This window comes from Phocoena sinus, chromosome 4 (genome assembly GCF_008692025.1).
Source record: "Phocoena sinus isolate mPhoSin1 chromosome 4, mPhoSin1.pri, whole genome shotgun sequence".
Classification (NCBI taxonomy): domain Eukaryota; kingdom Metazoa; phylum Chordata; class Mammalia; order Artiodactyla; family Phocoenidae; genus Phocoena; species Phocoena sinus.
In genome coordinates this window covers 22283974-22300027 of record NC_045766.1, presented here as the reverse complement: position 1 = coordinate 22300027, position 16054 = coordinate 22283974, and the positions used below count along the sequence as shown (strand labels likewise).

The window sequence follows — 16054 nt, the reverse complement described above, 5'->3', positions numbered from 1 at the left end:
CAAATCAATAGTAACAGGTCCAGAAATGACACAGTTGATAGAATTAGTAGACAAGGACATGAAAAAAGTTATTATATTTCATATGTTTGGTAGAGACACAGAAGACATTAAATTTTGAAAGTCTACAAGGTTTGACATGAAAAACACACTGAGTGGCATTAACAGAAGATTAGATACGGCAGAAGAAAAGATTAGTAAACATGAAGACAGAGTAACAGAGGCATTACATAGATATGTAAATGGCCTAAGCATGCCAATTAAAAAGGAGAGATTTTCAGATTGGACAAAAAAAATTATACACTGACTTTAAGACTCCTTTAAATATAAGATAAAATTAAGTTAAAAGTAAAGAAAGTGGAAAAATATAAACCATACTAATACTAATTAAAAGAAAGCTGATTTAATGGGTAATGACAAACCAAATGTCCATTAGCAAGGGTCTAGCTGAATGAATTATAGTATCTATAGGATGGAATTCTATGTAGCTGTCAAAAAGAATGAGGTAAATCTCTATTCCCTAACTACTCTGATATGGAATGATCTTCAGGATATATTCTTAACTGAAAAAAAGAGGAAGTTACAGTACTCTGTGTAAGAATGGAGTGAGAAACATGAATATATTCTAAATTTTATTTATACATGTGCATATATTTATTTGCTTATACTTGTAAAAATACTGGAAAGAAAGGCCAAAGCTTTTAAATATAGGAATTAGTAGGGTAGAGGACTGGGAATGGACTTGTTCGAAGATACCTTTATATAGTTTTGAGTTTGGCAACATAGACAACTTTTACATTTCAAAAGTGAGATTAAACTTAAGAAATAACCCTTAAAAAGTAAACAAAAACAAACCTGAGAAACGACTAAAAAAAAAAAGGGAATTAGTTCAAAGGACTAGAGCACAGTATTTGATTCTATATCCTTAGTGATAATTCTATATTCTTAGAACAAACAGCAGTAAGACCTCTAAAACTTCATTCAGTAACCTAATTATCAGTGGTAATACTGGTATTATTATTTTGAATCTATTGTCTATATCTTCGAAGATAATGTAAATAAATAATTTTGTTGTTAAGTATTTATGTAAAGTTAGGGATTAAGATTTTCAATGTTAGAGGAAAGAGATACCAGTGTAAAATCAAAGTTAGATTAAAAATCTTGTAATATTAAATTAAGAAACATGAAAAAAAGGAAGAAGGCAAGTAAACCAGCCAGCCAGGCAGCCAGAGTGGCTATATTAATATCAAAGCAGATTTTGCAACAAAGAATATTACCAATATTAGAATAAAGAGGGTTATTTTATAATAATGAGTTCAATTTATCAAGCAGACATAAAAATCCTAAATGTTAAGTTCCTATTATAGCTGTAAAACAAATGAAGCAAAAACTGATAGAACTGCAGGGAGAAACTGACAAATCCACAAATAGGTGGCGATTTCAACACCCAATAAAGCAATTAAGAATGAAAGTTTAAACAATACTGTCAACCAACCTAACATAATTAACATTTATAAAAAACAGTGTATCTACCAAAAGCAGAAAACACTCTTCAAATGCACACAAAACATGTACCAATATAAACTATATTTTGGGGACAAAAAATAAGTTTTGGTAAACTTTAAAGTATTCAGATCATACAAAATATGTTGACAACAGTGGAATTAAATGAGAAATCAGCAACAAAAAGGTATCTGGAAAATCCTCAAATATTTGGAAACAAAATTAACTTACCTCTAAATAATCCCATGGGTCAAAAAATAAAAGAAAAATTATAAAGTATTTTTAAATGAGTGAAAATGAAAACTCAGTATATCAAAATTTGTGGGATCCAGCTAAAGTAGTACTTAGATGAAAATGGATAGCACTAAGGAAAGAAAGATTTCCAATCACTGACCTCAGCTTCAATCAAAAGAAACTTTAAAAAGAAGAGCAAGTTAAACCCAAAATAAATAGAAATAATAAAAGTGAAAATCAATAAAAGAGAAAACAGAAAATATATAAAAACAATAAAATCAAAAGCCATTTCTTTAAGAAGGTCATTAAAATTGATAAACTTCTAGCTACACTGATAAGGAAAAAAAGAGTGAAGACACAAATTACCAACATTAGGATATCACCATGAAGTCTACACATATTAAAGCGATAAAAAGGAATAACTGAACAACTTTATACAAAGAATTGTACAACTCAGATTGAATGGTCAAATTCCCTGAAAGATACAAACTACCAAAATTACTAAAAAAAAAATTTTTTTGAATAATTATGTATCTATTAAAGAAATTGAATTCCTGGTTAAAAACCTTTCCAACAAAAACATTCCAGGCCCAGATGGCTTCACTTGTGAATTCAAATATTAATCATATAAAAAATAAATTACATCAATTCTATAGAAACTCAGAAAATCGAAGAGGAGAAAATACTTCCTAATTCATTCAAAGAAACCATTAATATCCTGATTCCAAAACCAGACAAAGACATTACAAGAAAAGAAAAGTACAGACCAATATCCTTCATGAACAGAGATGCAAAAATCCTTAACAAAATTTCAGCAAATCAAAGCCAGCAATACATGACAATATTAACACAACATGACCAAGTGGACGCTGGCTTAACATTCAAAAATCAATCAACAAGATTCACCACATTAACAGATGAAAACAAAAAAAGCCTAAGATCGTTTGAATATCCATCCCTGATAAAAATTCTCAGCAAACTAGGAACAAAAGGGAACTTTCTCAACCTGATGAAGGATGGCTAACATTGTACTTACTGGTAAAAAACTGAAGGTTTTCCCCCTAAGATAAGGAATAAGACAAGGATGTCTGCTCTCACAACTTCTATTCAACATCGTACTGGAGGTTCTGGCCAGTACAATAAGGTAAGAAGCAGAAATAAAAGGTATCCAGACTGAAAAGGAAGAAGTAAAACTCTATTCATAGAGGACACAATTGTCTATGTACAAATTCAATGGAATCTATTTTTAAAAAGCTAGTAGGACTAATAAGTGAATGTAAGAAGGTTACAGGATACAAAACAATCTTTTAAATTTCCATATAGTAGCAACAACCATATATTCAATTTGTCTCAAGTTTCTCTCCTCAGGTTCTTTCCCTCAGCCTGTTTCTCTAATATAAAGATCATTGCCTGGACTTCAAGTCACTCTGTACCTATCTAAATTTTTCTGTTTTTCTCTCCAAATTTCTTGACCTCCCCACTCACTCCTCACCCTACTGAAACCCAGTTTTTTCTGCATTTGTCATTCTATGGACAGTCTCCTCATTAAGGTCCCCTGAGTGTCAAATGCTATCCATATTTTTCAGGGCTCCTCTCACTGGACTTCTTAGCTGCGCTGATCACTCTCTCCTTGAAATGCTCTTCTTTCTTGGTTTCCTTGACCCTCACTCTCCTAACTTCCCTCATGTCACCTATCTGTCTCCTTCATGTTTTCCTCACGTTTTTCTACGTCTACTGCTGGATTTGCTCTCAGTCAACTGCTCTCTTTATGCTACATAACCTCCCTTAAGCCTACTTCTATCACATCTATTCTTATGGCCACAACTACCATCTACCATACATTTCTATATGAGATCTCACCACAGAGTTAAAGATTTTTATATCTAAATGCCTGATGGAAATCCCTACCTAGATGTTCAAGAGCAGCTAAAAGTCAACTCATTACCATCTCTTGTTAAAGCAGCTTCTCTTCCCGTATTTTCTCTTCATTGTGTATACCACCACCACCAAGCAACACAATCTAGAAATCTACAGCGACACTTAAATTCTCCTTCCTCCTCACTTTCTATATCTAATCAATCAGTAAGTTTCAGTGATCCTACTCTTTAAATATTACTTCATCTGGCCTCTTTTCTCACATCTGCAACTGTTGCTCTGGCACAGAAGCCATCACCTCTGACTTGGATCACCCTAACACCCTTCAAATTCACCTTTCTATACTTACTGCTGTCACAAATCTGATCTTTCTAAAATGCAAATCTGTCCATACTCTATTGTCTACAATCTTCCAATAGTTCCATAAGCTCATGTAAGTTTTATACGGTCAGATGGTACATAAGCGGCTCTTAAGATCTAGCTCCAGCCTATTTACCAATTTCTGACCAATCTTTGACTCAAGGTTCATATATTACGCAACATCAAACTGCTTTTAATTATACACACACACACAACACCATGCTGTTTCTTGCCTCCATATTTTTGCCTATACTATTCTTTCCTTCTGGGGGGGAAAAAAAACGCTCACTTTTTCTAGGCAAGCTACCTTCTCTTCATCCTTTAAGAAGACAGTGTTACCTTTCGTCATTTAATTGTTTGAAAATTTATTTAGTGCCTATTAAGTGCCAGATGCTGGGGCCATGAGGTGAATAAGACAAACATGGCCCCTGCACTCCTGGAGCACAGAGTCTACCTAAAGAAAGAGATAACAATCAATAAATCAAAAATAATAATAATTAGAAATACTGGCAAGTGCTATGGAAGAAAAAGAACAGGGTACCCTATTTTAGAGTAAGTGATATTTAAGTTGAAACTTAAAGGACAAGAATGAACCAGTTAGAAGAAGAATGGGCATAACGGCATTCCAGGCAAAAGGAAAGGCAAATGTACATCTCTGAGCTGGAAGAGTAATGTCACATTTGAAGAAGTGAGAGAAGGCCAGCAAGCATATGAAGAGGAAGCACGCCACAAAATGAAATCAAAGAGGCAGGCCGGGTCACTGGTTCTTATGGGCCACAGTAAGGAGATTGGATTTTATTCTAAAAGCACTGCAAAAATCACTAAGTGCTTAAGCAGGGGACTGCCATGATCTAGTTTATGTTTCAGAAGACTGCTCTGGGCTGCTTATAAAGAGAATGGATTGCAGACTGGAAGACCAGCTAAAAGATTATTGAAATAGTCAAGGTAAGAAATGATTGGTGGTTTGAAATAAGGAGAGGTCAGTAAGTATTATGAAAAATTAGAAAATTCAAGAAAAATTTTTATAGAATCACTAAGAAATAGATCCAATCTTGGAGGAGAGAGAGGAGAAAAGATTTTAAGTGACTCCCATATTTCTGGCTTGAGCTATGGGGAGGAGCTGGATAGATACAAGAATCAATACTGCAGCTTTAAATGTGTTAAATTTGCAATGCTGTGAGACATCGAAGGTAGGCTGACATGTAAGTCTGGAGTTAGAAAAAAGATCTGGGTTGAATGCATAAGGTGTACACAATTTTTAAAAAACTTTTTATTTTGAAATAATTTCTGACTTCCAAAAAGTTGTTAAATAATATGCAGAGTTCCTGTCTACCCATCACCCAATGTTAACATTTTGTGTAATCAGAGTAGAATTATAGAAGCAGGAAACTAACATTGATACGATGTTAGTTAATAATAAATAACAAGTTGTATTTAGCTGTCATGTCTCCTTAGTCCCCTCCATCCTAAAACAGTTCCTTACTTTTCCTGCTTTGTCCCATGATCTTGCCAGTACTGGCCAGTTATTTTGTAGAATATTCCTTAAATTGAACTTGTCTGATGTCTGTTCATGATTACATTGAGGTTATGTGTCTTGATATCCTTCTCAATGCAAATTAACAGGAGGTACTGAATGTCTCATTATCAGTGACATTAACTTTGATCACTCAGTTAAGATGGTACTTATCAGACATCTTATAGGGTTATTCTTTGAGGCTATGCATATATGCTGTTTGTCATTACACTTATGCTCACTTACTTAGCATCTCTAGATGATTCGTCCCTGCACTAATTATTATTGTAGTGTTTGCTAATAGTGATGTTTCTATTTCCATCACTTGTCCTATATTCATCAATAAGGAAAAGCAGTCCTTTCTCTCCTATGTATTTACTTAATTGTTACATCAGCATTGGCTCATGGATATTTATTTTATTCTACAGGTTTTAATCCACTATTATCATTATTTATTCTGATGATCAAATTGTCCCAGATGTGGTTATCTGGAGCTCTTTCAAGTTGATTTCAACATCCTTTCCACATGCCCTCATTATTTTTTGAGCAATTCCTTGCTTTCTGATTCCACAGATGCTGTGGGCTCATCTTGTATTTTTCTCTGCCGAAACCCAGAAACTAGTCACTGCTAAAAAGACAAAACAAAACAAAACTCCTCCACATTCTTTTTATTGGAGCAGTTCTAATACTGTAGCCATTGGCCACATTTAGCTATTTAAATTATAATTAATTAAAATTAGACAAAATTTAAAATTTAGCTCTTTAGTTGCACTAGTCATATTTCAAGTTTTCAATAAGCCACACAAAGCTAGTGGCCACCATATTGGACAGTTAAGACATAAACATTTTCATCATCACAAAAAGATCTAGTGCCTAGTGCTGACTAGAGAATGGTATTTAGAAATCAAGATATGGGTGCTAAGTATGCTCATTGCTACTGGGATGACACTGTTTGCAGGCCTTCTCAGTGAACACTCAGAGCTAGTGTATACACACACACACACACACACACACACACACACCCATATCTATTAGACAATCTTACTTTGAGAAGTCTGCATTCAAAGGAGAACAGAGAAATGGGGATGGTAGCTGGGAGAGGGGGCTGGAGATGAGGTCTGGGAAGGCATGTCTTTTAGAATGGAAGATCCTAGAACATGTTTACATGCTGGTGAGAACAATCCGAAAGAGCAAGTAAAGCTGATGAAACAGAAGAAGGGATAACTGAAGGAGTAAAGTCCTTTGTAGGGGAAAGAGAAAGAATCCAGAGTTCAGATGGAAGAATTCACTCCCAACAAGAAAAGGAGCACCTCATCGACTAAAACATAAGGACAAAAAGATGGAGGCCAATACAGGTTTGCAGATTTGGATTCAGGAAGATGTGACCAATTTGCAGTCTGTAGTGATGGAGAATCTCATAGGTGTATTAGAGAAGCAGAGTAAAACTCCGTGATAATTGTAAGTATCCAAGTGAGGTTTGTGATCATGAATTTAAAGTAAAATTAGTCTTTCTGTGTGATTTTCTCCAGCAATATTCAGGTGCAGACTGAACACAGAAGAAGTTGAGTTCATTCATATAAAAGGGATATAAATATAAAAGGAAGAGAAGCTCAGGGGAGTTCAGGGAAACTATAAGAAAATGACTATGGCGACAGATCATAGGAAAAGACCTAGAAGAAAGTAAAAATAGGAGCAGGTAAGAATGTGGTAGAGATTAGCGGATGGAGGTCTTACTGAAGTTCAGGAAATGCTACAGTGGGGAGCTTCCAGGTCTGGAGAATAACAGCAACTGCTGGGATATGAACCTTTCCACACACTGCTCCCCAAAACTGTAGTTCAGCAAGGAGCACAAAGAAAACAATACATAAAACCACGCCTTGAGCATTACTGAAAAAACAAAAATACCACAAACTTCAAATACCTCTAAAGTTGAGAAATCAGCAATAAGTTCCACAAAACTACTACTGGAGTTCTGTTGCTGTATGGACAGTGAATATGGACAGTGGAGGCTTAAGTGAAAAAGAGAAGCAAGAAAAGAATGCAGATCAGCATATGCCCACATACAGACCTGTTTGTGAACATTTACAGCAGTTTTCTTTATAATAGCCTCAAATGGGAAACAATTCAAATATCCATCAACTGGTGAATAGGTAAACAAATTCCATACAAAGGAACACTATTTGTAAGTAAACAGAAATGGACTGGTTTCCAGTTCTAGGACAAGATGGAGTACATGCATACCTCCTTCTTCCCATTAAGCATTGCTAAAAACCCTAGATGTTAAACAAACATAAGAAACTGAAAGGTGAAGAGAAGAAGGCAAGCCAATTAGAGATCTGGGGACCCAAGGAAATTGGAACCCATCAGTGAATTCCCTGGGCTTTCTTACACTTTATATATCCCAGACTGAGTGCTAGAGAAGCTACCAACCCAGAAACACCCAACAATGGGAGCAGACAACAAAATGCCCTAAGAAAAGCCAGCTTTCTCTAGCCAAAGGACCAGGAACTGGGCAGTTTAGCAAGATAGAAACCATTTTTAGGCAATAACCATCTACTCCAATCAAACACCACTGAGAAACACTGTGGATCCACCCTCACCCCCATCAACAGAGGCCAGAAGTTGAGGGGAGAGCCTAGACTTCTACCTCTGACAGGTTGTAATGAGCCCCTTCTTCCCATGGAGTCAGTAGAGACCACATGAGGAGCCTGGATTTCCATCACCAGCCAGCACCAACGAGGCACTCCTCTCCCTCCACGCCAGGGTGGTGTCAGAGAATGCTGAGTGGGAAGGTAAGACTTTCACCGCTTTCTAAGGGTAACTAACTCCTCCCGACCAGGGTGTCAGTGGAGGCCACGTGGAGCAGCAGTAAAGTACTCCTCCCTATCCCCCCAAAGTGGTAACAGGAAGGAATTAAGGGGAGCGTGAACCATGACTTTCGTTCAGCAGTAACAAGGAACACTTCTCATTCTTCCCCCAGGGTTATCAGGAGCGGTTGAGTCAGGAACCTGGACTTCTACCTCTGCCTGACAGTAATGAAACTGGGACTCCTCTTCCCCCACCAGCAGAGGGTCAGAGGAGCCTGGCTAAAAGAGAAGATTTAAACAAGACCTGGAGTCTCATTACATAATACCCAAAATGTCCAGGATAGAACTGAAAACCATTCAACATATGAAAAACCAGACAATCTCCAACTTAAATGAGAAAAGACAACTGGCAGATGACAAGGCTGAGATAACATGGACGTTGGACTTATCTGACAAAAAGGTGAAAGCAGCCACCATAAAAATGATTCAATGAGCAATTATGAACATGTTTGAAATAAATGAAAAAATAGAAAGTTTCAGCAAAAAAACAGTAAGTCTCACCAAGGAAATAAAAATATAAAGAAGAACCAAATGGAAATTTTAGGACTTAAAAATACAATAACCAACATAAAAATAATTCAATAGTTGAGTTTAACAGAATAGAGAGGACAGAGGAAAAAACCAGTGAGCTTTTAAAGACAGAACAACAGAAATAACCCAATATGAACAACGGAGGTTAAATAGACCAGAAAAAAAAGGGCAGAGCCTCAGGGATGTGTGGGACAATAACAGATCTAACATTCATGCCACTGGAGTCTCAAAAGGAAAGGAGAGAAAGCTGGCAGGGCTGATAAATTTAACAAGAAATAATGGCTAAAAGTTTCCCAATATGGCAAAAGACATAAGCATATAGATTCAAGCTGAGCCAAAATCAAACACGATAAACCCAAACAAATCTGTAGTCAAACTAAAACTTAGAAAACTAAAGACAAAGGAAAAAATCCTGAAAGCATCCAGAGAGAAACATAGGAAAACCTGCATAGGAAAAACACTTTGAATGATAGTGGATTTCTCATCAAAAATCATGGAGGCTTGGGCTTCCCTGGTGGCACAGTGGTTGAGAGTCCGCCTGCCGATGCAGGGGACACGGGTTCGTGCCCCAGTCCGGGAAGATCCCACACGCTGCGGAGTGGCTAGGCCCATGAGCCATGGCTGCTAAGCCTGCGCGTCCAGGGCCTGTGCTCCGCAATGGGAGAGGCCCCAACAGTGAGAGGCCCGCGTACCGCCAAAAAAAAAAAAGAAAAAAATCATGGAGGCCAGAGGAAGTGGTACATTTTTCATGTGCTGAAAAAAAAAAGATCAACCAAGAATTCTATATCCAGTGAAAATATCCTTCAGGAATCAAGAAAAAAATCAAGACATTTTCAGATGAAGAAAAACTAAAAGAATGTGTCACCAGTAGGCCTATCCTAAAAAAAATGGTAAGAGGAAATTCTCTAAACATAAAGACAGTGATAAAAGAAGGGATCCTGAAATGACAGGAAGGAAAGAATATGGAAAGAGCAAAAATATGAGTAAATACAATAGACCTAGAATTCTCTTGTAAATTGTGTTAATAACTGAAAGAAAAATTATAACACTTTGATGTGGTTTTCACTGTTGCACAGGAAATACTTAATACAATTATATTACAAATGGTGGAGGATTAAAAGGTAAGGTTTCTACATTTTATTCTAACCGCTAAAATGTCAACACCAGTAGACTATAAGTTACACATGTACAATGTAATACCTAAAGCAACCACTAAAAACACTATACAAAGAGATACACTATAGATTAAAAAAACACTACAGGGCTTCCCTGGTGGCGCAGTGGTTGAGAGTCCGCCTGCCGATGCAGGGGACACGGGTTCGTGCCCCGGTCTGGGAGGATCCCACATGCCGCGGAGCGGCTGGGCCCGTGAGCCATGGCCGCTGAGCCTGCGCGTCCGGAGCCTGTCCTCCGCAACGGGAGAGGCCACAGCAGTGAGAGGCCCGCGTAACGCATAAAAAAAAAAAAAAAAAAAAAAAAAAAAACACTACAGATAAATCAAAATGTAATTCTAAACAATGTTCAAGTAACTCACAGGAAAAAGAAAATAGAGGGGACAGAAAACAAAAAATAAAATGGCGGATTTAAGCCTAACATATCCATAATTATAAGTAAATGTATAAATTCACTAAATAAAAGACAGAAATTGGCAAAATAGATTTTAAAAAGTGACGCAACTATATTCAATCTTTAAGAAACTTGTGCACAACTGGCTGGATCTGAGTGGAAAGAAGCCAATCTCAGAAAGTCACAAACTATTAAGAGCCCATTTACATACGATTTTTGAAATGACAAAATTTTAGATACGGAGACCGATTAGAGGTTGCAAAAGATTAGGGATGGGGGTGGGGAAGGAGTGGGTGTGACTATAAAGGGGTAGCATGAGGGAAATATTTACAGTGATAAAATAGTTTTGTATCTTGATTGTGGTGGTGGTTACACAAATCTACACATGTGATAAAATGATACCCTGTCACTATACAATGTCAATTTTCTGGTTTTTATACTGTATTTATAGTATGTAAGATGTAACCACTGAAGGAAACTAAGTGAAGAGTACACAGGACCTCTCTGCACTTTGCAATTTCTTGCAAATGTATGATTATCTCAAAATTAAAAAAAAAAAAAAATGAAACTGCCAGAGTTCAAATCCAGGCTCTACTCTCCCTGTATGAACCTGGGCTTATTTAACGAATCTGTGCATCGTTTTGTCATCTGTAAAACGAGGACAACAGTACCTACCACGTTATGGCAAGAAAGAAAAAAATAATACCTAAAAAAGGATGAACTCCTGATACATAATGTGGATGAATCTCAAAAGCATGCTAAGTAAAAGACACGAGATTATATAGATCGGTTCATATGACATTTTGGAAAAGACAAAAACTATAAGGAGAGAAATCAGATCATGGTTGCCTAGAGCTGGATATAAAGAGAGGGGACTGAACACATCTCTGAGTAATGCCTTTTGGTATAGTTTTGACTTCTGAAGTCATCCTGATATTCTACATATTCAGTAAAATAAAAGTAAACCAACAAGGATGGGGGAAAACAACATTAAACTAAATGCAAACCAAATCAATCCAATTAACTGTATTTCAAATGTACAACATAACTGAACTGAGCAGGGCAGAGAGTAATCCAAATACTTTCACTATATGCTCTCAGTCTAGGGGGAAAAACTGTAAACAAATCCTGTTTTTAGTAGGTAAATCCAAAACTGAGGAACATGTGAAAAAACAACTGGCCTGTATTCTTCAAAAATCTCACCTCCCTGTCACAGGGCGAGAGAGAGTCATGGACATATACACACTAACAAATGTAAGGTAGATAGCTAGTGGGAAGCAGCCACATGGCACAGCGATATTGGCTCGGTGCTTTGTGACAGCCTGGATGGGTGGGATAGGGAGGGTGGGAGGGAGGGAGACGCAAGAGGGAAGAGATATGGGAACATATGTATATGTATAACTGATTCACTTTGTTATAAAGCAGAAACTAACACACCATTGTAAAGCAATTATACCCCAATAAAGATGTTAAAAAAATAAAATAAAATAAAAACATATTGCAAATTCAAAAAAAAAAAATCTCACCTCCATGAAAGACAAAGAACAGCTAAAAGTACAGGTTAAGGAGATTAGAGACATGACAACTGAATGTAATACATAATCTTGAACTGTATCCCTTCTTGGAGAGAAAAAATGTGTCTTAAAGGACATTATTGGAACAGTTGACGAAAGTGAAATATTGTAACTGTAGATTAAAGTACTGAAATATAAAAACTACAGATTATACTTTTATTGTAACAATGTTAAATTTCCTGAATTTGATAACTGTACTAAAGTACATTTAAATATTATATTTAAGAGAATATCCCCTTTCTTAGGAAATACACACGGATATATTAAGGATTATAATATGTGCAACCTTCTTTAAAAGAGTTCAGAAAAAATTAACTGAGTAATATTATATATAGTATTTTATGTATATATAAGTACATAAATATCAATATGTATAGTTATATATAGAGAGAATACCTCAAAGGATCTGGGGTGTTCATAATTAGGAGAATAAATCATAGTCTGGAGCAGCAGTAGGAGAGTAATATTGACCCTACTCCCTGGCTCTAAGGTATATGGGTATGGTGGAATACATAGCCTCAGATTGAGAAGGCAGTAGAGGAAACAACTTCAGGGGATATCCACGTATCAGTTAAGACAGAGAGAAAACATTCAGAAGTCAGGGATATCCCATTGTTTGTTGACAACACAGAGGAAGGGTTTGGGTGAGAGGGAAAAGGTGGAGGATTGGGCTGAAACAGATTTCCAGAACAGTTAGAAGATTAGAATCGGGGTGATAAAAATAAGTTGAGAGAAAAGAGGAAAAAAGGAATTCAAAGTACGTGAGAATCAATACTGGTAATCTCAAGGTACACATTTAGTTTAGCCCCAAGGTCCCTAATGCTCTGCTGTGTTATATCTAGAGTTTCTAGAGGCCCTCTACTGGGAAGCTTTTCCAACTCATCGCTGCTAGGTGGTTAGACACGTTTATCTGTGATCCTATATCTATCATGTAACACACATTAAACAAATACTGGTTGAATGAATTAATGACTCATCATATGTAATCTGAGTAGACTAGATGTGAGAAAATAAAGTGGAAAACAAATTAATAAAGGAATGGCATAGCAGAGTTCATTTCTGAAAAAAGTTTCTAAAGTATTTAAAATAAGGAGTTGGCTTAAAATTCAAAGAATACAAAATGGAGAATTACATCTAGCTGACTTTGGTAAAAGAAATATGCTTACTGTACAACAAGCTGCTGGCACACAGTTCCATTTTCCGTTATCAGTTCATTCAGTTTTAATTCAAGGTGAACTTTACCCTATAATGAAAAAAAAATTACAAACTGAGAAGTCTATTTTACAGATAAAATATTAATGAAAGGTATGTACTTTTTCAAATGGTAGCCATAATATTTAGTTATTCACTAACTAAATACTAGTGATCCTTAGCACATGGCTTTGTCTCCATTAAGTACTTGTTAAATGACTAATAACCAACAATGTAGATCAAAATCTGAAAAATAAGCAGTCAAATGCTTATAGCACACGTGGTATTAAATTTAAGAATTTTATGCCCAGTTCAACAAATATTTATCTCAATTATCATGAATCAAAAAGAAAGACAAAACTTACGTTTTAGGAAATTTTGAATTTAGCAAATTACAAGATGTAGAATGCTTTTTCCAGAGAAGATAATAAGTATAGAGACAGTATCATTAAAAGACAGAGAAATCATACAATTCTAAAACTAAGTTAAAGCTAGTAAGATTCAATTTGCCAACACTTACTTTTCTCAAATAATTAAGATTTATGGAACATCTACTACATTTTAGGAGGCACTGTGGGAGTGGGTAGGAATCCAAAGAAGTATAAAACAAAGTCACTGCTTATAAGAACTCACAATCTAGTTGGGCAGACAATAAATAAAAGATAACAATATACAGCCAAGAGCACTGATGAAAAACTGGGACACTGAAAATGAAAATAAAGGACTACTTTCTTAAACAGCCATTAATAAATGGATTTTTAAAAAATTCAGTAGTATAAGTTTAAAGCAAACTATCAACTTCTCAAGAAACCAAGGGTTAGGAACAATATAATCTAGAGCTTGGTATTTCTACCCTGCCACTGGTGATGAGCAATTCTAAACTGGCTATGAGTAATTCTGAACTGGTTAAGAATCAGTGTTGGATTACCTCCACCCAGCTGACAAGACAAACTGCCACATTGCCAACTGGAGATTTCAGGGGTGTGATATCCAGGGACTACTGATATAAGTTATTTCATCAGAGATAGGAAAGTTTATTATCTAGTCACTGTTCCTCTTTGGAACAACCCCTTTCAGACATACACAGAAATCTAACCTGAATCAGCCTATTTTTTTTTTTTTTTTTTTTTGCGGTACGTGGGCCTCTCACTGTTGTGGCCTCTCCCGTCGCGGAGCACAGGCTCTGGACGCGCAGGCTCAGCGGCCATGGCTCACGGGCCCAGCCGCTCCACGGTATGTGGAATCTTCCCGGACCGGGACATGAACCCGTGTCCCCTGTATCAGCAGGCGGACTCTCAACCACTGTGCCACCAAGGAAGCCCAATCAGCCTCTTTTTAATCGGCATATTTTATACAAGAGTGAGTCTGAGGTCCACTAACTACAAATCTCAGCGTTAGACAGATGAGCAATAAACACTGATGGATCTCAACACAAAAGTCTGCATGAGAAAGCTAAGCTCTAAAAAACAAAGGCAATAGCTGTCATAAAATTAGCAGTTAGGTGGAATTGGAACTATATCTAGCCAACCTTCCACTAAAAATCTAGACACAAATATTTATAAAACCATACATAATTTATAAAATAGGTCTTTCATTAGTCCAGCATTTAATAATCACAACCCCTACTATTCAAGAGTGACCTCAAGAAGGTTCATGATAGGTAGTAATTTATAGTATTACTCAACCAGAATTTTGAATCATATTTGCTGTCACACCAGCATCTGTGTCACTTGACAAATGAGTGAGCCTAGCCAACTGCACCAACATTTACATCTCAAAGCAGTTGTACCATTTTAACATGTATGTATTTTTTGGTAGAAACTGTATACTAACAAGGCACTCCCAACTGTTTCTCAGGAAATGTCTAGGATCTAATCTATTTTTAAAACAATACAAACTTAATATAGAGTAGGAAAAAAGTATAATAATTTCATTCACAACTAAAAATCACAGCACTGTATCAACTCAAGACTAGAAATCAGAAGATATTTAATGGGGTTCTCCCAGGAATCATTATCAGAGTCAGAGCCTACCTAATATGTTCATTACTCCCGCTGGCTGTTAAACAGAACATTCCTTTGGCATTAGTCAACAATAACGTAATTACCTATTAACCTGGTCAAGAAAAGAGTGGGGAGAGAACAAGCGGACACAAGACACATACTATAAGGGTGGAACACTAAAATTAAAAAGCATTACGAGTTAAATTAAGGAAATTATAATTTCTAAACTATAAAACACTACCTCATTATATACTTTAACATGGAAATATATACATGATATTTAGTAGAAGGAACAAGTCACAAGAGGGTGTATAATACAATATTAATTTATAAAAATAAAACATACTATATATATTACTATATAAAATTACTACAACGCTATCTACCAAAACATTGATAGAACTTATCTTTGGTTGGTAGGATTTCAAATTGTTTTCTTTTTGTTCATCTAGATTTTGTAAGTTTCTACTACCATTGTGTTTTGCTTTCTAATAAAGTAAAATGAACAAGAAATTTTAAAAATTATTTGAAGCTACTTTTTAGTGTTAGAAACCCAAATTTGAAAACATTTAAGAAAAATTTAGTATTCCTTACTATGTTCACATGACAGTTCAGTTTTACTTGCATTTGTCACCATCTTATAGATTTAGATTGTAGCAAAACTAGTTTATTTGTGGGGTAGGGAGGAGAGTTCAGCAAAACATTTCCTAGTTTCCCTTGAAGCCAGGGATAGTGGCTAAGGATAGCCATAAGATACAGTTCTGGCCAATGAGATATAAACAGAAGTTGCCGGTACAGCATCCAAAGAAGCTTATTGAAAAGGACTCCCTAACTTCAGCA

The 16054-nt window shown here is 36.0% G+C and overlaps 1 protein-coding gene across 1 annotated transcript in view; it reads right to left on the bottom strand.

Moving 5' to 3' along the window:
- RASA2 (RAS p21 protein activator 2) overlaps nt 1-16054 on the bottom strand; it is a 119215-nt gene that overhangs the window by 58042 nt on the left and 45119 nt on the right. Inside the window, 1 exon segment of the mRNA XM_032629677.1 lies at nt 13187-13263. Within this exon segment, the coding sequence (XP_032485568.1) occupies nt 13187-13263 (77 nt within the window).